This window comes from Cyanistes caeruleus, chromosome 3, assembly GCF_971803275.1.
Source record: "Cyanistes caeruleus chromosome 3, bCyaCae1.hap1.1, whole genome shotgun sequence".
Classification (NCBI taxonomy): domain Eukaryota; kingdom Metazoa; phylum Chordata; class Aves; order Passeriformes; family Paridae; genus Cyanistes; species Cyanistes caeruleus.
In genome coordinates, this window is record NC_141703.1 from 66,207,169 (window position 1) to 66,229,832 (window position 22,664).

General features: G+C 34.7%; 1 protein-coding gene across 19 annotated transcripts in view; it reads right to left on the reverse strand.

Moving 5' to 3' along the window:
• The window catches only part of NBEA (neurobeachin), a 460,255-nt gene that overhangs the window by 353,000 nt on the left and 84,591 nt on the right, over positions 1–22,664 (reverse strand). For all 19 annotated transcript variants that reach the window (XM_086881592.1, XM_086881590.1, XM_086881589.1 and 16 more), the window contains exons 3-8: positions 22,071–22,171; positions 21,725–21,820; positions 19,291–19,412; positions 13,210–13,336; positions 7,109–7,228; positions 2,121–2,267 (exon numbers count right to left, since the gene is read on the reverse strand). In XM_086881592.1, coding sequence (XP_086737718.1) covers positions 2,121–2,267; positions 7,109–7,228; positions 13,210–13,336; positions 19,291–19,412; positions 21,725–21,820; positions 22,071–22,171 — 713 coding nt within the window. The remainder of the gene's footprint in view (positions 1–2,120; positions 2,268–7,108; positions 7,229–13,209; positions 13,337–19,290; positions 19,413–21,724; positions 21,821–22,070; positions 22,172–22,664) is intronic.

Sequence of the window (22,664 nt, forward strand, 5' to 3'; positions counted from 1 at the left end):
CTAGGGTCTTTTTAGGAAAAGTTGATGAGGTGATTTTCCCCATTGGCTAACAGTACAAACAAGTAGAATGAACAGGAAATGTAAACTACTTAAGAAAAGTTTCTGAAAGGCCAATTTGCTTCAGCAAGTTGGGTAAGAGCAAGAACATGCCTTCTAATGCTCAGGAATACAAGCTACATGTCAATTGAGGCTCCCTTAGATTATTAAATTCCATACAGAAGAATTCTGAACTGGTGGGCCTTTGCACCAGCACAGAATCTGAAAGGATTTACAGAAATAACCTTAAATGACATATGAAACAGGCAGGCTTTAGTGAGAGCTACCATTGCTACCCTGAAATCTCTAAACTATAAGACATGGTTCCTCTTTTGGTTGTGAGTAGATCTTGCGTTGAAAAAAGGGGAAAAAAAAAGTCTTCTGTTTTGTCTTATTTTTGAGGGGAATAAGAAAGTCAAAGAAATAAATGTTGCTATTTCTAAGATACTGCTCTGGGAGCCTGCTCTTTTTAACTGGTATTAAATAGTAAAATATACTTCCAGATTTTTAGACAAGGAAGAAAACTCCTTCGGAGAGCAAGGGGGCATTAACTGCTCTGTGTACATGACCCAAATCTAAAACCATGACACATGAAAGACGAATTTCCCCAAAATATTAAATACAGCTGACATTTTTAAAAAATCACTAAGAAGCTACAGTTGTGCAGAAATGTAGTTTTAGGGAAGCCTATGAATCAAGCAGGGCAACTTGACAACTGTAATAAGGTTAGTGCAGCAACTATTGAAAATGTCATTTAGCATGAAAGCTCATATCCTTATCGACCCCTTCAACACTCAAAAATATTACAAAATAATTTGCACTTCTTGAAACACACTAAAGCCTTATTCATGTTTGATATCATCTCAGTATGCTTCTGCATACTGGAATCCAATAATTTAATAAATTCATAAAGGTTTACAACATTTATTATTAAGACGTATAAGGCTACATTAATTTCTCTTCTATGACCAAGAAATATTTGCAGAAATATTTGTCCACAGAAAACACTGTATAAGGTTTAGAATAAAATACTCCTCTTTAGCACAGGTGATCGACTTTTCCTAACTGACTAAATATTTTTAGTTTCAAGGCAGATTTTAGCCAACTATATATGCAATAGACCACTTCTTCTCCAAGTAATCCTGATATATATATATGTGGTTATTTACACTACATAGATACATACCATAAAAGATATTTCCAACTGCCTCTGTCATTCAGGTGCTAGATATAATCAAATAACTAAGCGTATGCATTTTCAACACACAAAATTAATACTATTATAATTTAAATGTAGATTTTTACTTATAGCTTTTAAAAGGTCTTATTTTCAGAGTATATTATATATATTGAAAAACTGAAAATCTACTTTGGAAGAAATCACAAATTTCAAAAATTAGAAAAAAGAAAACTTGGGAATAACTGATAGCATAAACTGAAATTCATTATAGTTTACCTAGGGTTATATTAGTTTTTATCCACTAAGTAGTTTCTGCAGATTTCTATGAAGTATCTGTATTGTTTTTCTTGATGCAATAGTGGAATACACAGCCATTCCAAGACACATCTGAATAGACATCCAAGTTTATGCATGCACCATTAATTTGTCCAATCTGTCCACTCAATTTCAATGGCAAAAGCATGAGTAAGAAGCTCACCTTTTACTTTAACAGGACTGTCTGAAACCATGCATTTGAAGAATTGGTTTATTATGCCTTGTTGAATGTTAATCTGCCTTAACTCAGGTTTTTAAACACAAACAGTAGAGAAGAAAGTTATTCCTCTGGTATTTAGTGCACCAAATACAAAATTTCTCTAATCTGACTGTGACCCAAAGTAATTAATTTCACATACAAACATATTTTGGCTATGCTTAAAACTAAACTTTCATCTTTCAAAAATATAGTAGAAAATTAGGGTTAGTTAGGATACTTGACAAAATAGTCTTATGTTGCTGAAAACTAATCACATGAAAAAATTTAGATGATTCTAGGAGGAATATTCACATGCTTCACATATCTTCCAACTATATCTGTCAATCATTTTCTTTTTCTAGTTTTATGCTTCTTCAGATCTGGTATTACCTTATATCCAGGTCCTAACTGATGTATTGCAAAAATCTGTGCCGGGTTGAGTGCTTCAGTGAATACATATACTGCTCCAAGCTGGCCACAGAACACTCTATTTGCATCTGCAGTCTCCGAAGATCCAAGAAAACATTTATCATAGCTCTGTATCAGAAAGAGGCAGTTAATAATGAAATAATATTAATGCACAGCTACTAAAGCCACAAATAAAGGGAGGCTGGAATTAAAAAAATAAACCAGACATCATAAATCTTTTATTACTACCCTGTGATGAACAACTCAATTTTGAATATTGTATCATTAATTGTTTTAGAGGTCCATATGACTGGCTGCTAGGATTTGTTTTCTATTAATTGGTCAACATACAACAAAGCAAATTAGAATAGTACATTCAAGTACAAAATAATCCCCCCTACTGCCTTCTAGGAATATGACACACTTGAACTTCCTTGTAATTGTACTCAGAACTCCAACTGCTAATACACAAGAATACACACTGAAATACCTTCTTTCACTGTTGTGCAAATAGAGCTAAACACCTCTGAAAGGAAAAAGAGAAACAAATATAGATTTTTCTAGTTTGTAGCTGTTGCACAGTGTCCCTCTCTGAGTGCAGCCTATAATGATTTGGTTTGACCTTAAATCTCCTTCTGCCTTCTTCTATACTCGCAGGAGTTATTTTCTATGCCTTCTTCCAAAAACTGTCTCTCCCTTCTGCTGTTCTCCACCTGTCCACATCATATTATTTCAGATTAGAAGCGATTTTTTTTGTGGCTATTTTGCAAGGATTTGGTTAAGTTTTTCAGGTGTTTGCAGAAAACCTTTCTAGAACCTGAGAAACCAGAAAACATGATGAAGCACAAAAGGACAACAGGATGAAGCTCAAGGATCTCTGAAGGTTACTCTCTGAGCTTCCTTGAGTCATATGTATTTAATTGAATGGAAACGAGGATCTGGCATCACTTTTTGAGCTGAATCAGCAAACCAGTAGAACCTGCATTAGGAAACCTGCTTTTTCATCTGCTTAACTGCTGAGTTTTACCTGAAGGAAAACTTGTCAGTCTAGGGAATGAAATCAAATATGGTGAACTGTTACATCAACTGGTCTAGATAGGCTAGATGGACAGGCTGTTAACAAGGAAAAGGAGACTCAGGTGTAAGGACAGACAAAGATCTGGAGCTCAGCTTTAAGAACAGGTGAGGGAAGAAGTATCCAGGGTTTTGTCTTTCATTTATCCTTCCTTGATTTACCTGAGTTAATCACACCCCTTCAACTCCTGGTAAACCTAATGGCAAAATTTTATAAAAAATTTCAATTACTTTATTCAAATCCTGCTTAGCCTTGAAGGCTTTCCTGACACTGTGCCACTACTGTCAGAAAATGTTACATCAATCAATGTTGAGCAATTACCATTTTCAATGGTTATTTGAGGAACTTGTCTGAGATACTGATGCCACTTTTTTCCTAGTTGATACTTAAATATTCTGTGACTACATTCCTGCCTATTATAAGGGTATTTTCCTGAATTCCTCAAGTAAGCATTAATTGTACAACTATTGTACAGCTACTGTAGCTCACAACAGATTCTAAGTTCTAATTAAAGTTCTAGGTTTGTTATCCTCTAGTAATTTCCTTTTCTGTCTTTTTTCATTCTTCCCAGCTTACACTTTCCCATTTCTGACACTTCATTCTTACATCATTCACATTTCCATTAATTTTAATTGGAGGGGTGGGCTAACTCCTGATTTCCTGGTAATTTTATCCACTTCTGTTCCAGATGCCAAGCAATCTGTAAACCTGGGTTATTAATTAACTGATTTATTTAGAAATCAGCACCCAATACTCATAGCTCATTTGGTCTCCCTCCAACTATTGCACATTTCCACAGTTTTAAACCTGACAGACACCTAGTTTGCTTGCCTATTTCTGTACATCCCTGGTAGTATGTCATTAATAACTCCAAGACAAGGTGATTGACAGATCTACTTCACTCAGTCCCCTGGCCCAAAACCTCCTATTTTATTTAAATAAAAAAATTAAATTCTTGGGACTTATGGACCTTGTTATTTAAGGACTGAGCTTAAACCTTAATAATCTCGATAATTAGAAGCCTTTTCTCAAATGCAGTACAAGTGCTATGATGTTATCAGTGTGTTGGCTTTTCATCACTTAAGTAAAGTTTTTAGATCCTTCTACAGCTTCCTTATTCTACACTGGAAATGCAAAGTTCTGTGAAAGATATCAAGGCATCATCTTCATCCAACCATCTGAATAAAAATCTTCCACCAAACCTCCATATCCCCACACCTTGAAGAGAAGTTCTATGTTTCTTTTGTCACTTCCCACACCTGGAGAAATTCCTAATCATACAGCTGTAATAGTCAAACTCTTCACTTTAACTTCCATCTCAAATTGCATTTGACATCTTATAAATAATAAACCCTATAAGGCCTATGGAGCTGATCATGACTACTGAGGAGCTTGTGTCTGCACACATTTGATTATGTTATACCATGCCATGCATGTCACTTCACCTTTTTGCCAGAATCCCCAGCTATATATACCCCTTGGAATATAAGCTCAGTGAGTCCTTTATCACTGCCCATGGTATGTTGTATAGGACATGAACACAATAAATACTGGCACTGCTATGGTTTTTGTATTTCATTAAATAGTAGTAATGAATTTGGAGCCAAAAAAGGCTCATTGAAAACAGAGTATTAGCAACATTTAAAACAGAAACAGCTAATACAATGAAGTTTATGATGTTTTCCCCTTTTTCATCCAAATTTATATTTTACCTCTAACATTTGGGTGAAACATACTGCAAATATTCAATATATGGAGGCTCAATAAAATGAAAACATATCTCTTAATTCAACATATATTTGTGAAGAATGCAGATCTGAACCCATAATGAGCACATCATGTATTTCCTATATCTGCCTGGACATATTACAGAAATAGTTAAGAACCCAGTAAATTATTGGCCTTTTATAAATAGGAATGAATTCTAACAAATACAAGAAAATAAATAAATAAATAAACAAATTTTTTAGGGTTTCATTGTTTTTTCCCCCTCTGTCTTCCATGTCTCACAGGCTACATATGAAAATGGTAGACTAAGGTTTTCAACAGTTCTTGCTTGGCTACAAGAAGAAAAATTCAGATATGGAAAAAAACCTCATAAAAATACTAAGGAATGGTAATGCAAAATGAGTCTGGGGAAAAAAAGAAAATAAATTCATAATCTCTACCAAGACAAAACCTATGCTTAAAAAAATTATATTCAACTCAGTTCCTTAATGTTAAACCAAATAATGTAAATGTAATGAATGTTTTACTAGTCTAAAAATATGTTTAATGATAATGTATATTGTTCAGTGGTAGATTTGACACAGTGAGCAAATGAAAAATCTTGTCAGAAGTACATTTAGTGTTTTTAACACTACATCTTGATTATCTTACAATGCTTGTCCATGGAAAAGACAGAAAAGTCAGATCATTTAGTCAACAATATGCAGCTCCTGACCCTTTCTGTTTTCACAACTTGTACTGTTAAATCTATCAGTGTAAACTACACAAATACTTATGCTCAACATAGATGTAAAGAAAGAAGAATAATTGGCTGACTTATGTAGTGTTTTCCCCCAAAACTGTTAAAGTAAATTATTTTATTGACATCTTTTAGGAGACTGAAGTTATATCCAAGTGTAAGGGTATGAAGGTAGATGTCAACAAATAAGCTGGATAATTGCCCAAGAATTTTCAAGGGAATACTTCTAACAACTCAAACTTTATATGAAACAAGAAAGTTCTAATATAGTTAAAACAAGACCTTCTCTTCCTAGGTAATGCAAAATAGTAAGAAACATATGCACACACTCCCCTATTTTCTCTTTTATGTATTTTATACATTTGCATTCATACAGCTTTCCTGATTTCTTGCTCTTTCTATTCTACTTCCTACTATTGACAGAACAGACTTTTGTTGTTAAAAAATGGAGAGTTAACGATAACTAGTGTCTTTCATAGCTTGTACTATTAACCAGTGGACAAAATAAAACCTTAGCACATATTTAAGACTTGTATCAAAATATCTAAAGCTTGGTAAACCAATTTCACCTTAAGAAAAAATTGTACTTTTGTTGCATGAGAAAGTGGAAAATAATTCAGTGAAGAAAACACATACAGAAGTAGCTCCTCCTGCTCAGCATTTGTCACTAAGGACTGCAGATCCCTACACCATATAACCAATAATCCAGACCAGATCTTCTGAGGCCTCAGCTGTTTTTTCAGTCATTGCATTTCACTTATCATGAAAATATTTACATTACCAAGGAGAAACCATGCCCTGCAAAAACTGAAAGGCTGGCCTTTTCTTGCAAGTAGAAATGCTACCAAATAAAAATGGAAATCAGAACCTTTGGAAGGCAGAGCTCTCCTGCTTCAATTAACATGTAATATTTAAACTCTCCCTTTCAAATCCTATATTGCCTCTAGAATTTAGGAAAAGACAGGTCATTTCCCTAAGGCTTCTTTATCCTTACAGCAATCAGAAAGAAATGAGAACCATATTTTAAATAAAAAATAACAAAAGCGCAGCAAGCTGATGAATCAAGAACCTCTGAAATTCTATCACAGATTTAACTGAAGGCAAAGCACAAAAAAATTATTTTGTCTGCCTTCTATGGACAGAACTTTGAGCCAGAAACAGCAATATTTGCTGCTTCATTAAGTCTAGGCTCTCAAACTTTCCAAAGTCAAAGGTACAGAAAAAGAGCACATGTATACAAAAACCCAAAAAGTCAATAATATTACATTTTATTAAGTAGACGAATAAGTAAGAAGAAAAGAGACATTAAAAAAAGAAAACTTGAAAAGATCTTTAGAAATAAATGTAACACTTTTTTTTTTTTTTTTTTTTTTTTGAATTAACCTTAAAATGGAAAGTGAAGAGAAAGGAAAACCAATAAAATCTTACATCATTTGTGTTAACATGCCAGGCCATGTCACCATAGGATACCAGCTGACCATTCACATAACAGCGGATTTCACTGTTTCTCCACCGGTTGTAGATGTGTACAATGCTTATCATGTACCACTGGAAAGACATGAAAAATCAGTACACAGGGGCAGATTTCATGCTATAAAATATAAAGTTAATGAATGGCATAAAAAAAGAGTGACCAATATCATAAACTTAACACAAAGGCATGAATCCTTGCAAACAGGTAAAATTAAAATTCAAGTCAGTGGGACTTCAACTCCAGTCAATAGAACTGTGCCTAAATGTAATGATGTACCTACCTACTTTCCTTTATGGGATTAGAGGCAAAAATGCATACATACAATTTAATTTTAATAGTTCAATTTATTTTCAACACTATTCTGTAAAAAAATCACAGCTGAGTTTTGACAGGAAATCCAGAGCTCTGTGCTCTTACATTAACAAATTTGTAACACACAACCTCTGTCTTTGCATCACAGCTGTCTAGAAATTATTAAATAAACAGAAAAAAATCACAATAGCAAATTTTAAAGCCCAGGTTAAGATCCTGATTGCTTGCTGTGATATTGTTCCTCTATTTATAATTTCACCAATTTTTGGACAACTGTCATATCACTAAAAATACATTAAATAACCAGAGAAGACACCACAATTTAGTGCTTCCACATACTACTGTGGTGATCTTTCCCATAAATTGTTTAACAGGAATCATTATGTCCATGACAAACTCAAGAATTCTGGAGTCTTTTTTCTTGGAGACATTCAAAGCATAACTGGACAAAACTCAGGTTTTGTCCAGGAGCAACTTGATCTAGGTGTCCCTTTTTGAAACAGGGTTTCAACATATCCCCTTCCAGTCTAATTGACTCTGTGAAAATGTCAGCTTGTCTTAAAAATAGCCTTTTGTATTCTAATAATTTGTAATAATAATTGACAATTTCATCATTATCCCTTTCTTGGTATCTTTTTCAATTACTATATTTTGATTTCCATGTTCAGATAAGTCCCTTTTTTCCAAAGTAGAGAACTTCTGCAGCCCTTGGGGCTTATTGACTCTCTTCCTGAGCTGGGATAAGTAGAAAGAGAGCCTACTAATATAAAATTCTGTCTCTCTGTCAGAGAAAACAAAAATAGATGTTTCCACATGTTGATTTTGAAATTAGAAAAAGCACAGAGTTATGAACAAAACAGCATGCAGCAAAATACATTTTGACAATAAGCATTACAGTAGTCATCAAATTGAGCTGTATTCTATTACAAGTCTATAATAGCTCTAGATACAGGAACATGTATTTTTACACATCTGTTTCCAGGTACTAAAATTTTTTTTTCATTTTGCCTTCCTCTAAACATACAACAAATAGAAGGTAGAAAAATGCTGCTTATCATACAATGATACTTTAGAGTATCTCATTTCTTGCATTTCCAAGCAAACAGATTTATTGGGCAATACTGGAATAAGGAAGTACTGCTCCAGCTTTGGCTTCTGAAGTCATGTATGGAAATGTCCAGAAACCATGAACAAAGTAATTTTTGTGAGTCACTATCAATATCAGAAAAAAACCCCAAAAAACCTAACTCAAAACTCATTTAGCAAATTTTATTTCCCATTTCATAATCAGATTCTATTTAAGGGAGGACCCACCATAATTCAACAAAATATTCATAACTCAATATCTATGCATGTAACTGCTAATCAGAAACTATGTACAAACCACATGACTAGAGTTTTCCTTCCATCATTACTTCTCTTCCAAAGCCCCACACAACCAAATATAAATCTCAGAAAAATATTCCCATTTTCTCATTCCTTCAGTGGTTAATTAACCAATAATCTCCACCAAGTGACGATCATTTTAAAAATTTCAATCCCAACAGCAGGCGTTCTTTCTGCTGGTACTGTTCAAAGTTGTGCCTTTTGTGTATTTATTCATATTTCCAGGTATGACAATTTGTAGCAGAAATCAGCTGACAACCCCTAAGCCCCAGGTTTTATCTATTTATCTTCTGTGATTTTTCTTTCAAAAGGCACCGTTCAAACCATTTCTGAAAACACCAATTTATAAGACTGTCTCTGTGTGCAGCTAAAGTTTAATAGATGACTCATTCATTTGAAAACAAATAATTCATTACTTTTGTTAAAACACTGTCCACAGAGCCCACAAGGAGCTAAAATGAGCAATGCTACCTTGGGAGAGCTTTGGTGCTCACATTAAACTTTAGGGAAATTATATAAACTAATTTTTATAATCCTTTTTTTCCTCCATGTTAACCCCCTTACATGCACATGCAGCTTCTTTCAGGTCACACCAACTTTTCTGAATCTTTAGCACTGCTGCTGTGTTAGACCACTACCTCTGTCTGTTACTCTGAACCACAAGGCAAGTTCTAAAACAACTCCTCAGCTCTGATCTTCTTGAATACACATGCACACACACACATGCACACAAAGCCTATGCCAGCTCACCACCATAGCTAAACCAGTAAAATACTGCTTTTATTTTTGTCCTTCTACCCTTGAATTAACTAAATTTACGTCTTAAATGGCAATTTCTCTTTAGCCAGGAATGCATTCAAGTATTAAAAAAATGGTTTACTATTTGTCTTGCATTTTTCCTATCAATCTAGAAAAAATGAGTAATACAAGTTTTCAAAGCTAATTCCTAAATAGAGAATGATAAACTCCACCAAGTCCATGATGCATTCTTAGCAACAAGAACATAAAAGTTCTTCTAAGATTTCTGCTTGCTCACTTGATTCATATCCTCCCATCACTGTACTTAATGAATATAATTTTCTTATAGTCATTTTTTTAATGTTTTCAGATGATTATAATGCCTAAAGGTCTTCAGAAATCCACATAGTGTGTATCAACTGGCTCACAAATCTGTTCTTATGCAAAGTGAGAATCTTTAAAATAATTCAATGGAAACAGGGGAAAAAATTCCACTGCAGCAAAGCATTACTTTGTTCCAGATATGTTTACCCATGTGTTTTCTAATCCTTCCTTTGAATTTTCCTAGCTTCTATCACAATTTGATAGCAAAGAAGTCAAGCGTGGTAATATTTAATTCTAAATATGAAAAAATCCATTTTTTAAAATCCATATTATTTTTCATCTAAAATTTATTTGGAAAAAAAATACTATATATGCCAAATGAAAGCTTGGCAAATTTAGAATTCTACTTCCTTTGGAACTAAGGGATGCCTACTCTAAGGTTAACTCTGAGACACTTCCTCTGACTCATACCCATTTACTCATAAACAATGATGAAATTAAACAATTTAGCTTTTTGCCATGTTTATATGTTCTTCAAGGGTTCCTATTAAGCCTCAGTCATCTAATTTGCCCTCTGAACAGGAAAAAAAATTTGTCTAATAATTTTGCATGGAATTTGCTGTAAGTTGCACTTTTCTAAGTATTGCTCATTTGCTTTCAACCTCAGCTTCCTGAAGAACTTCATTTTACTAACAGTGGTTTGTACATTGCTATTTATCTGTGCTTAGGTACACTGTAAGGAGCTTTTAAACAGTCTATTGGATTTTGTGATTAATAGTATATTTGCTCATAGTCTTTTGTATTTCTGCATTTAGGCCATTTCTCTAGCACTAGCAAACATTTTTTTTAAGAGGGAAAGGCAGCACTTTACTACTACCCAATGAACCAAACCAAGTTGTATGATCTCACTCACAATTTTTCTTCAACTTTTAGTTGAAAAGATCCTTTTCTTTCCTTCATATTCGAAGTCAACAATACAATTTTGTTTCACATTCATCCTGCAGTTTCCTTCCACATATTATTTTCTCAAAAATGCACAAAGGCCATGCCTCTCTGCTGTAACAAGAGCAGAGAGTAGTACTAAAAGACCCTTCACTATGTATTTTTTGTTTACTGCTGAAACCTGTCAAGCTTAGTCACCAACTGCTGAGTCACATTCCTACTCCACAGGACAGTACAATCAGAGAAATGAGGCATCACACACTAAGGATTTCCAGGATGTGGAACTTATTTCTGTCTCTCCTACAGTTAGTAAAGGTGTTCAGGATTAGAAACACACACACAGACACACAAAAAAGCTGTTTGCTCTTGACTACACTGCTTTCCTGTTACAGGTTTACAGGGATTGATGCTGAGGCTCAAACTCAAGGGAGCAAAAACACTGAGTATTACTTACCAAAAATATAAATTTGGAGTCCCAAAAAAACAGTATAGACATTAAACATAACATTGTCAAAGCTAGTTTAGCTCTGTTGAGGTGTCAGGCTATTATACTACACCCACATTTTCTATTTGGGAGTATGATAACCAAATTTCTCCATATATTTTTTATAAATGCTTGCTTTTACAATATTATAAAATACTCCAGTTGAGACCTAAAGCAACCACTCAGCACATGATAAAGTTACAAATTAAGATTATGTATTACACTGTGAAAGGCATCATATGCCATAACAGGAAGATCTTCGTGTGAACAGAGCAACTCTGATCTGCCTACATAAAGCTTTTGACCAGATGACTTGAATTTATTACTGTACTGTGATTCACCAAAAAATATTAAAAACCCTCAAACCACATTATTCAGAAGTTTATTGAGGATGATGCTTCTGACAAAATCTGAAACGCCTGTATCTGTAAGCAAATGTCTAGGGAATGGTACATCTGATGGCAAAAATCACACTTCTCAAGTCAGCATTAGAACAATTAGCTGTTTACAACTGAGTACACGGTTTTTTTGAATCTGTATCTACATATTCAAATCTTGTACCAAAGTGAAACCAATGTCATATCTAAAAAATATGAAGAAAATCAATTTGCATGTTAAACAGGACAAATTTTGACTTGTTAGGGCCAGGAATTATATTTCACAGAAATATATTTCCTCCACTGTGCATTATGTGCTTTAACATATGCATGTGAACACAAGTTAACAATGGAAAAATATATTAAACAAGTCAAAAATAAATTCTAAAATATTTATTTAAAAGAATTTCTAAATCTGACATGTGATCAAAGGTGTATGAAGCATCAATTTTGAGATATGTAAAACTAACATGGGAGTTATATTTTTATGTGCTTCAGATCAGCTGATTTTGATTTGAAACTGGTATTCATACAATGAGATACAGAGGTACTAGTATTTCAGAATTAGTTATTTTGAGTAGCAAGAGTAAAAGCTAAAATTTTACAGAGTTGGCATTAAGAAAACTAGTTATTTGTATTAAAATTACCAAAAATATATCTTGGTAAAATATGAAAGGTTACTTCCCCATCAACAAGTAAAGATCAACTAGATCCCAAAAGCTGATTAACAATAACATAATAAAAAAAATTAGCAATTACTTTTTTTCCTAGATTCAGACATGCTACTTTAAATGAAAATTGAACTGTCATCAAAATACTTTTCTGGCCATAAAATTGGAAAAACGTGAAAAACAGAATTGATTCACTCCAGCAGACTCAGCAGATATGTGTTTATAAGGCTTTATACAACCAAAAAAGTCAATGCTTCAGTCAACTAACGGCAACACTGAAGGCCACAAAATCATAGTTCCCCTAGGACTACTAGGCATAGAGTAGAAATAAACATTAAAATGATCTAGAGATGTAATCAAGATTTACTATGAAAAATGAGAAATCCTAAAACAGCACTGAAATGGAAGGAAGTTCAGAGTCTTATATCATACAGTGCCAGTTAATGAAACTAGCATTGCCAACAAAAATTTTCAAGACCTTGGCTACAAAGTTACCAAGTACAAAATTTTCAGAAACAGAATGATTATTTTATTTTTTAAGTAATTAAATGTAGCCATTTTACAAGTACTCAAAATCCTTCTCTATCTGAAGCCAATTTAGCAGTAGTTTTGAAAAACAAGCTGACTTTAGAGAAGTGTTACACTATAAATTATCACATTTTTCTTGAATTGATTCTGAACTGTAACTTTACATGAACACTAGAGCAGCTACCTATAAATAAGGAATTATATTTAACACTGAAGGGATTTTAGCCCTCCTCCCAGAAGCACACTGTCACATCATCAGTGTTATTCTTTACTGTAAATATAACTTTGCTTACCTTCCGTGGCTGAAAGTCGTACTTCACACAGTGCTGGAAACCTTTGCCTTTTGACTTCAACGATGTAACTATTAAGCAGTTGCCAACAAAATGAGCAGAATACCCAACACCTTTGCTAGTGCGGAAACTGAAAAGAAAGAATTGTGAATGAAACCGAGAAAAGGAGAATTATTTTATAATAAAAAGGTTCAAATACCGCTTTAAACTGCCATGAAAAAGAAAGCAACTTTGTACCCAGAACAGTGAATCTAATTTTCTTCCACCATTCTTTTTGGGGAGCTACTCACCTTCAGCACTTAATTGAATCCAGGCTACATTTTAAAAATCAGTACTTTTGTTTTTTTCATAAAATCCAAGATAGTAAGTATTATATCTATCACGTTTAACCCTCAGTTTCTTAATCATCATTTAAAATAACACATCTGATCAAAGTTTTGAAGAAATATCCATGACAAAACAATTGTGAGATGCCTTGCAATTTTGGGGATGTTCAGAGACCAGTGCAGCTGGTATGACATACAAATTTAGATTCGAGATAATTATCAGGCACAAGAATTATTTTTCAAGATATGAATAAATTATGCTAATGATACATGAAGTGTTAATGATCTGAGTTGTGTATTTCTTTTCATTTGCCAAATGGATAAAGGACTGAAATTTTAAGAATTAAGGATTTCCAAACCTTCTTGTGACAAATATCATAAAGACAGATAATGCAGAAAGCTCATCTCTCCACTTATATTTGAAATCAAAAGCATTTTAAAGAGCAACTATGGACTTCTTAAAAAAAAACCAACACTGTGCAAAGGTAACTGGTAAAAGAAAAAAGGCTTAGACACTTATCTCCTGTGAAGGTATTTGTAAAGGAGGAGGAAAGAGACATTCAAATTCTAGAAAGCCACTTTTGTTGTAATGAGTAAGAATACTTTTATTTAATTTTGAAAACAGTAAATAGAACAGGTGTAATAACATCTATAGATGATTTTTCTGCACCCTAATGAATCCTTGCACAGAAGTTCCTACTTCCAGTCTTGAAGTATATATAGTATATACATATCTTTTATCCAAATTCAGGCTGTGTCTTCCTCATTCATTCATCTGCTTCTCTACATTGTACACATTTCTGTCTCCCCTCTCCAAGGTAAGCTGCTGTGCTGAAAAGGAGCATTATTCCCTGCCACTGCCTTTAATGAGGGCTTTCATAAAACTGACTTTGCAAAAAAGAAAAAAAAAAAAGCATTTCTTTAATAAACATAAAATGTTCTGTCTAAATAAACCTAAGATGTAGCCTAAGAATGAAGAGAAAGATGACATGCTGTCCATTACCACTGACTTCAGTAGCGAAAGATTTTATAACACTGCCATTCACTTGCACCTTTTGAAGAGTATTTTTAACCTGGATCATGCCAATGATCTGGCTTCCACAATGACCCCACAGGCAGCTAAACCCCTCAATGAAAGGAGAAGTGAGAAGTCTCATGGAAGAGCATCACTCATACACACATAAATCTGCATTACCCATATACACAACCTGCACCACCACAGTGTTCAATTTTGTGCAATAAAATGAATGTTAAAAACCTTAAAATACAGCCCTTACAATAAGAGAAATTGAATGTGTTGTGAGATAGTTTGAGATTCTGATTTATCTCCTTAGGGCCTTATGCCATTCAAAGAACTTTTCAGCAGGTAACTGCAACTCTCACAATGCCAAATCTGTTTCTCAGCGATATAAGTCATCTTTAGAGTCTGAAATGTCTTCATTTAACAGAATCCCATTCTGAAGGATATTAAAATAATATAGAGATTCACTATGATCTGACATATGACGTAGTACTATTTGATTAGAGATGTCAAATATAATAATTTCTTTTAAATTACCAACATCCAGCCATTGTAAATATCATAATTTTTTTACCTGATAAAACATTATTATCACTGTATGAAATGCATCTTACTACTTTGAACAAGAGCTAGAAAGCATTTTGAAATAATGAATATCTCTTGAAGAAATGTCTACATCTATAAATTTTTTCCTCATTCCTTTCCTTCCTGATTCCTGGGCTGATTTTATCCCTATTATGGTCAAATCAGACTTTTCCTGAAATTTTAAACACTGAGTTGTCTTTGAGTTCAGCACACAAACATGAGAAAGCAACAAAATTATGAAAAAACTGCTCTTTTCTTATCAGGGCTCTTTGCCTTGGAATAGAATAAATGATTTTATAAACACGAAACTTAGCCAAGATTCTACTTTTTTTTTTTTTCCTCCAAACTAATTAGAATTCTAATACAAAAGTAGTTAAACTGAATACTCTAATGTGTTCTGTTTACCTCAGCACAATACTATATAATATTAATCTTGACATTTTCTTTCTTGCCAAAGGTAACGTAGGCTAGGACTGGTCTCTAGAAGATTGCAAAGAAATTCTCCTACCAATTACCTACATGTGCAGAACTTGCCACATCCAAAGATAAAATGCATAGAGACAACAAGAGCCATACCATCAACAGCCATATGGTTTTATGAGCCTTAAATTACTTCCCATAACAGCTGGAACACAATTTCAGTACAGTTTGTTCATATAATCTTTACAATTATGTTTCATTTTAGCCAGTTTCTCAAAGCAGGTACTGAATGTTATTACACTTGCATAGCAAGAGAGCACTTTTCCATCCACCAGTGGAACTGCTTTGGGATTTCTGCTTCTTTAGCTTAGAATTTTAAAAGCAATTTAACATATGATCATAGTATTGATATTAAGAAGATAATAATTCATTCTTGCCTGAAAGGTGTGGATGAAATCTGCTTTCTACTAACTTTGGAATTTCACTATATGCTTTTGCAACTGTTCTGCATTATCTCTATTACCAAAAGTCCCAGAGAAAGTCTGAAAATACTAGACAGCTTCATTTTTGGTTGGGTTTTCTTTTTCCTTTCCTCCCTGTCTCTACATCTGTAAAACTAAAATGTAGAAGGCACTTTCAGAAGTTTTAGCCATTCTTCCATTTAATGACTGTGGAAGCACTTGGGATATTCTATGGACAAAAATCATTATGACAATTCAGCCTCAGTTTACCTTCTAATTCTTCTACAGAACCTGATATATTACCTGAAAGAAAGCACCTCTTAAAAAATAAAACAGCACCAAAAAACCCCTCTAGAAATTAATCTTAGCATCTGGATTGATCATATCTAATTCCAAGCCTTACTTAATAATTATGTCACCCACCCCTTTTTTTAGCAGGAACAAGTAAAGTGATTTAGAGGATGGAGACTTCCCAGTTAAGCGTGCTTAAGGTTAGCCCTAAATATCTAAATTTGCAGTGTCCTTATGACAAAGAATCTACACTTTATTTTTAAAGAAACATTTCCAAAAATCTATTAAACTATAAGTATTATTATTATTACTATTTTAATATGTCTTATAAATGTAATAGTGCCCATAGTACTGTGTATCTTAAAGTTTGAATTTTCCTCTTTTGCAGTCTACCCACTGGATCTCAGATAAAAAAAAAGAATAAAAAATTCATTCACTATAAAATGTGTTTTCCAAGGGACAGTTCACTCCCAAGTGTTTTCCAAATGGTTCCAGTTTTTCCTATGGTCTCTTAAAAGAAGTAGCAATTCTTAACTGTGAATGACATTCCAGTAATGCTTTTGCCATGATTTCAGGAAGGGATCACATCAACTTTATTATCATCTCTGTTTGTTCAGACTATCCTTAAAAGGATCACATTAGCTCTTTCAGCTAAAGCAAGTAAAATGGATTTTATGGTCAGTTGATAACCTGCAACAATCTGTAACATCCTGCTGCAATTCCTGCTTTCTAACATATGACTACTCATTCCATAAGCATGGCACCTAGGTATGTGATGTTGGTTGTCTTATACTAAAATTTCTGCTACAGAATTCTGAACCTCACCCTTTGAATTTGACTGCTCTGCCTTGTTGTTATTTATTGCTCATGCAAATGCCAGACTTCTAATTTTCTTCCATATCAGTTGTCACACTCAGTTTATAATTGGTAAGATAGCTACAATACTGTTACAATATACAAGTGTTAATAGACTGTCAGCAGCTGCCCAACATCATCCTCAGAGATAATTAAAATCATCTTTTTTAGAAAAAATCAAACTGCCTTACAGTTCTTGAAGCAGGGTTCCTAATAGCATGTCCCTAATAACAGAACAGCGGAAAATTTCCCTCACATCTGGTAGATGTGAAAGCATTTCTTTGCTTCCCTTCTCCAGTTTTAAGAATCAGTTTTCACATCATGGTTGAGCTGATGCAACTGCTGTCTCACACCACAAAGGCACTGCACTCACTTAAAGCCTTGAGTTATTTATGACACATTTTTCACCTAGTTAAACTGAAAAAGATATTACGTGACCAAAAAGTATGTGGAAGGAAAATAAACGTTTGCTTTAGTATCTTTCCCTTGGTGATGGTTGTCTGTGAAACAAGAATTCATGTGGCAAAGTCTGAAACTTGCATAAAGTTTAGATGGATATTTTTCCTGTTTTGATTTACTAATTTGAGCTTGGTTTAATCTACTATATAAAAATAATAATCATATAAATTGTTCCTGTCATGGCAAAGTCTCCAGGGCTACATCTTAGGCCCTGTGTTTTTCAACATTTTCATGAATGACTTGGATCTAGCACTGGAAGGGATAAAAGCAAGTTTGCAGATGGTAGAAAACTGAGAGGAGCTGTTGACAAATAAGAGAACTGGGAAATCACCAACCATATGAAGTTCAAGAAGGACAAGTGCTGGATTCTTCAATGGGGATGGGGAAACCCAGGCTGGAAAAACAGACTGGGGAATGAGATGATGGAAAGCAGTGCCCTGGAAAGGGACCTGGGGGTCCTGATTGGCAGCAAGTTGAACAAGAGCCAGCAGTGCCCTGGCAGCCAGGAGAGTCAATCCTGTCCTGGGGGGCATCAGGCCCAGCATCACAGTTGGGCAAGGGAGGGGATTGTCCTGCTCTGCTCTGAGCTGGGGCAGCCTCACCTCCAGTGCTGGGGGCAGTTCTGGGTGCCACAGTATAAGAAAGACAAGCTATTGGAGAATGCCTGAAGGAGGGCCATGAGAATGATGGAGGGCCTGGAGGGGAAGCTGTACAAGGAGCAGCTGAGGTCACTTGGTCTGTTCAGCCTGGAGGAAACTGAGGGGAGACCTCATTGGAGTTACAACTTCCCTGTGAGGGCAAGTGGAGAGGCAGGCACTGATCTAAACTCTCTGGTGACCAGTGACAGGACTCAAGGGAATGGCTTGAAGTTGTGTTGGGGAAGGTTTAGGTTGGATATTAGGAAAAGGTTCATCACCCAGAGGGTGGCTGGGCACTGAAACAACTCCCCAGGGAAGCGGTCACAGCACCAAGCCTGATAAAGTTCAAGAAATATTTGGACAATTCTATCAGGCACATGGTGTGACTCTTGGGATGGGGATGGTCCTGTTGGGACTCACTCACTGAGTCACAACTCAGCAGGGCTGAGTTGGACTCAGTGATCCTCATGGGTCCCTTCCAACTCAACATATTCTCTGATTCTATGATTTCTTTCTGAGATCAGTATATTCAGCTGCTTTTATGCACATTACATTCACATTAAATTTTAACATTTTTGGGGAAGCAGTGATCAGGAAGCCATTTTTATATTCATAGATCTACTTGCTATTACCTTTAGCTAAAGTGTAAACTGTGCACTCTGAGTTTAACAGATTTATTTTGTAGTACTGACATCAGCTAAGAATCTTTATCACCAAAGAGAAAATACAACATTCTCCATTTAAAGCTCTAAGAAATAATACATTTTAGAATTCCTAAAGAAACCACAACACTAGATTTTACAGTCTATCTACAAGGCACATGTCTTGAATCCATGGATTTATGAATTGCAAAGTGAAAAGGACAGATGGTTTTCTAAGAGTTTGTATACATTAAGCAGCCATTAAAATCTGGAGATATTTGGCAAGGGGCGGGGGGAAAGTATCTCAGGGACTAAAAAAAATGAGAAAGATTAACTGTTGTTAGGAGGCCAGAACAAACCATAATTGCAGCATTAAAAGTTACTTACCAATAGAGATAGGGTTTATCCTTATCTACATTGATATTGTTTAGTGGATCCATACGAAACCAGGTGTTAAGAGTAAACCCATTTTGATAAGGCCACTTAGCAATAGGAGGCAATGCAATTGCCTGGAAGGAGGGAAGGAAGAAAAAACCCAGATAATTAGCTTTCTGAGAAATACTGTTAAAAGTAGATTTGCTTTAACTTTCAAATATGAAATATAGAAAAAACCCTTTTAAACAGTGGTTTTGAATTAATGCATTACTTTTCTATCTATTTTAATATACTTAAACTTTTAACTACATAAATTTTATCAATAGAAGACACAAAATTAAATGAGTGAATAGGCAATATTAAGAGAACAAAAATAGAAAAATTACTTCTGCAGAAATTCAGCTATAAACTATAAATTCAGCTTTTAATAATGATTAATCTCATCAAAAAAATGAATTATAAAATCTAATTAATCAACGTATCATAAAATAGAGATTCATTGTTAAAACTAAAACTGAACATTTCAAGGAACACCTTTGGGATATGGCTCCTGCCTCCTGAGAGCCAGTTTCTTGCCTAAAGCAGAATAGCTGCTTGATGACAAATGGCAACAACAGCTGGGAGTAGTACTACCACCAGCACAAGGTGTCCTCCAGCTGCAGCGACTAACATGCCACCTGCACAGACTGCTAGAGATGCACTGGGAACTCCAGTACTGGGAAGGGCCCTGCAGCTGGGAAAATGAAGCAATTCTCAGCAGCATATCCATGGATCGCTTCAGTAGACTCTTGGCTCCTTCATACGGCCACTGAAGTCCTGGATGTACAAGGAGCATGCACTTAACTTTAAGGAGGGCCAACCTGATATTTATCATGCAGATTAAAGGTTATGCTGTTTCTCTGTCTGATGTCAACATTGTGCATCACATCTGAAAACAAACTCAGTGCTAGTGAACTAGGTCCTGTCCAGTCTCTTTATTCTAGTGAAGTGCTTTGTTTTTTGGGTCATTTTATAAATTCCTGCCCATGGTCCACTTCAGAGGATGTATCCTCTCCAGAACTTCATAGTTCATCCAACATGCACTAATAAAGAAGTGTATGTTTGAAACTCTTATTTCTTTATTTAGAAGTGTTCAGTCCGTCATGACTATTATTTGAAACAAGACCCTGGAAGGGTCCAAACAAAGAAAAGAGACTGCATTTAAGTCAAGAACTCCTGTTATTGATGCACATCTTTGGACAGGAAGGGAAATTTGAAATTCTTCTGCAAAACCTTTTTTGAACCTCTGATAAAAAAATTAAATTTAAGAGAGAAATTTCATCAGGGTTTGTCTCTGAAGCCCAGAAGTGTCAAAGCAGTATGTGTCAGTGTTTACATTCATATTCTGCAACAGCTGTCTTGCCAGTGCATGTACTTGTAGAAGAGGTTAACTGTGGTTTTAATTTAGCAGGAGATAATGGAACTTTCCCTCTCAAACTTAGTAATTAATTCTTTACACAATCCGCCCTATGCATTTTGCTGACACATTTGTTTATAAGGCTGCATATCAAACAAGATCAAAGAAGTAATCTAGCAAAAAATAACCCAGGTGTAAAACAGTGATTATCAGCCAGTTTACTTCCCTGATGCAATCTGCTGCCCTGACAAGTCTGTTCACAAGGAATGGATGTAGTGGTTTGGGCTTAAAGAAAATTATCAGTGCCATTGATGGATGAAATGCAGTTAGAATAGCCTTCATGCACTGGCATGAGAAAACAGGAATCCCAGGATTATCTTCTGTTAGAAGATTCCACCTTCTACCTGAGCATATACAATTCTGTACCAGAATGGAACTGTAGCTCAGATTTCTATTTCCCAGTACTAACCATTTCCATTTACTCTCTCAATAATCTATTAATCTGTATGCTTTAATTTATTTGTAGGGGTGTTTTTTGAATGTACATGCAGTGAATGGAATAGAATATCTACTTGAGAAGTTTTGGAAAGGAATACAATTTCACCATTATAAGTTATCTCCACTGCCCTGGTGGAAAGAAAGCAGCAGATGGAACTTAGACAAAATGAAAACTTCGTAATAAAATTTTTGACTAAGCAGTCACTATAAACTGTGATGATATGGGCAAGTTAATTGCTTGATTTTCCTCAACTTTCTCCTTTATATAATATTGATTACATTATTCTAATAAAACAACACTGTTCTTTGGAATTTTCAAGTTTCCCTTTCACAGTAAATTCCCCAGAACAAAACTTGTTGCTTGTCATTCCATCCTCACAAGTGCAACTTCTCAACAATACAGCTATCTTGGAAGGCAATGCCTACACTACTCAAACATGTATTTCCCCTCTCATTTCCTTTTCAAGAATTTCTGAAATCAAAGGAAGGGAAATGCAAATGAGGAGCTATTTATTTGTTCATTAAATTGTAGAATTTTGGTTGAAAACTTACTGCAGCACTACAGCCTGGGAAGTTGAAAAAGGTATCAGGCCCATGTCTCTGTGGCATCTGATTAAGGACTGATAATAATTTAACTGCATGTCTTGGCTGTGAAAAGAAGAAAATTGCACAAAAATCAATACAATTATTTTTGTAATCTCTAGGTTACAATGGAAAGTGGACAGTTATCAAACACCAGAGCAAATTAACTCTAAAATAGTTAGCAAAAATACTTCTTGAACATATGTTCAGTCAACATGAGAAAACAAATTCAAGTTTATATGTCCCAGGAGACAGTTTATGTTAACTTCAGTCTCTAATGGAATGACACTTAATGCTTTATCTGATCACAGCTTACCCAGATTCCATTTTCGCCTCGAAGCATGCTGAACAAAAGCTTCAACTCCTTGACAGTGATGCTGTAGCTGGCAAGAACCCCCAACATATCAACTAGGAGATCTTCAAAGGAAAATAAAGTTATTCTGAACTCTGAATTTCATTGCTTTGATACACACACACACAAAAAAAAAAAGCTGAAAAAACTAATACCATTAAAAGTAAGTATATTCACATATTCTAAAAATCCAACTTGTATTGAATATTTTACAAATGATTTCATGTTAAACTTTGCATCACACTTTGAAAAAAGTGTTACATTTATGGAGCATTAATTCTCCCCATTTCACAACACGCATCACATATTATAAACTTGTCCTTCCTGCTGTATATTTTTGGGATAAGAGTTCCTTCTTTCCTCTGAAGTTAGCATTTTTCAAAAAATGTTGACCTAAAAGATGCTTTACATTAACCTAAACCCAGCATTTTATACTATAAAATCATTCCCCCATTTTTGTTACAGTGATAATGCTTCTGATCTTTACTGTAATGAAAGCCAGGGGAAAATAAAACACCTCCCTCTGGCCCCTGCAATAAAACCCAAACCAACAAAATC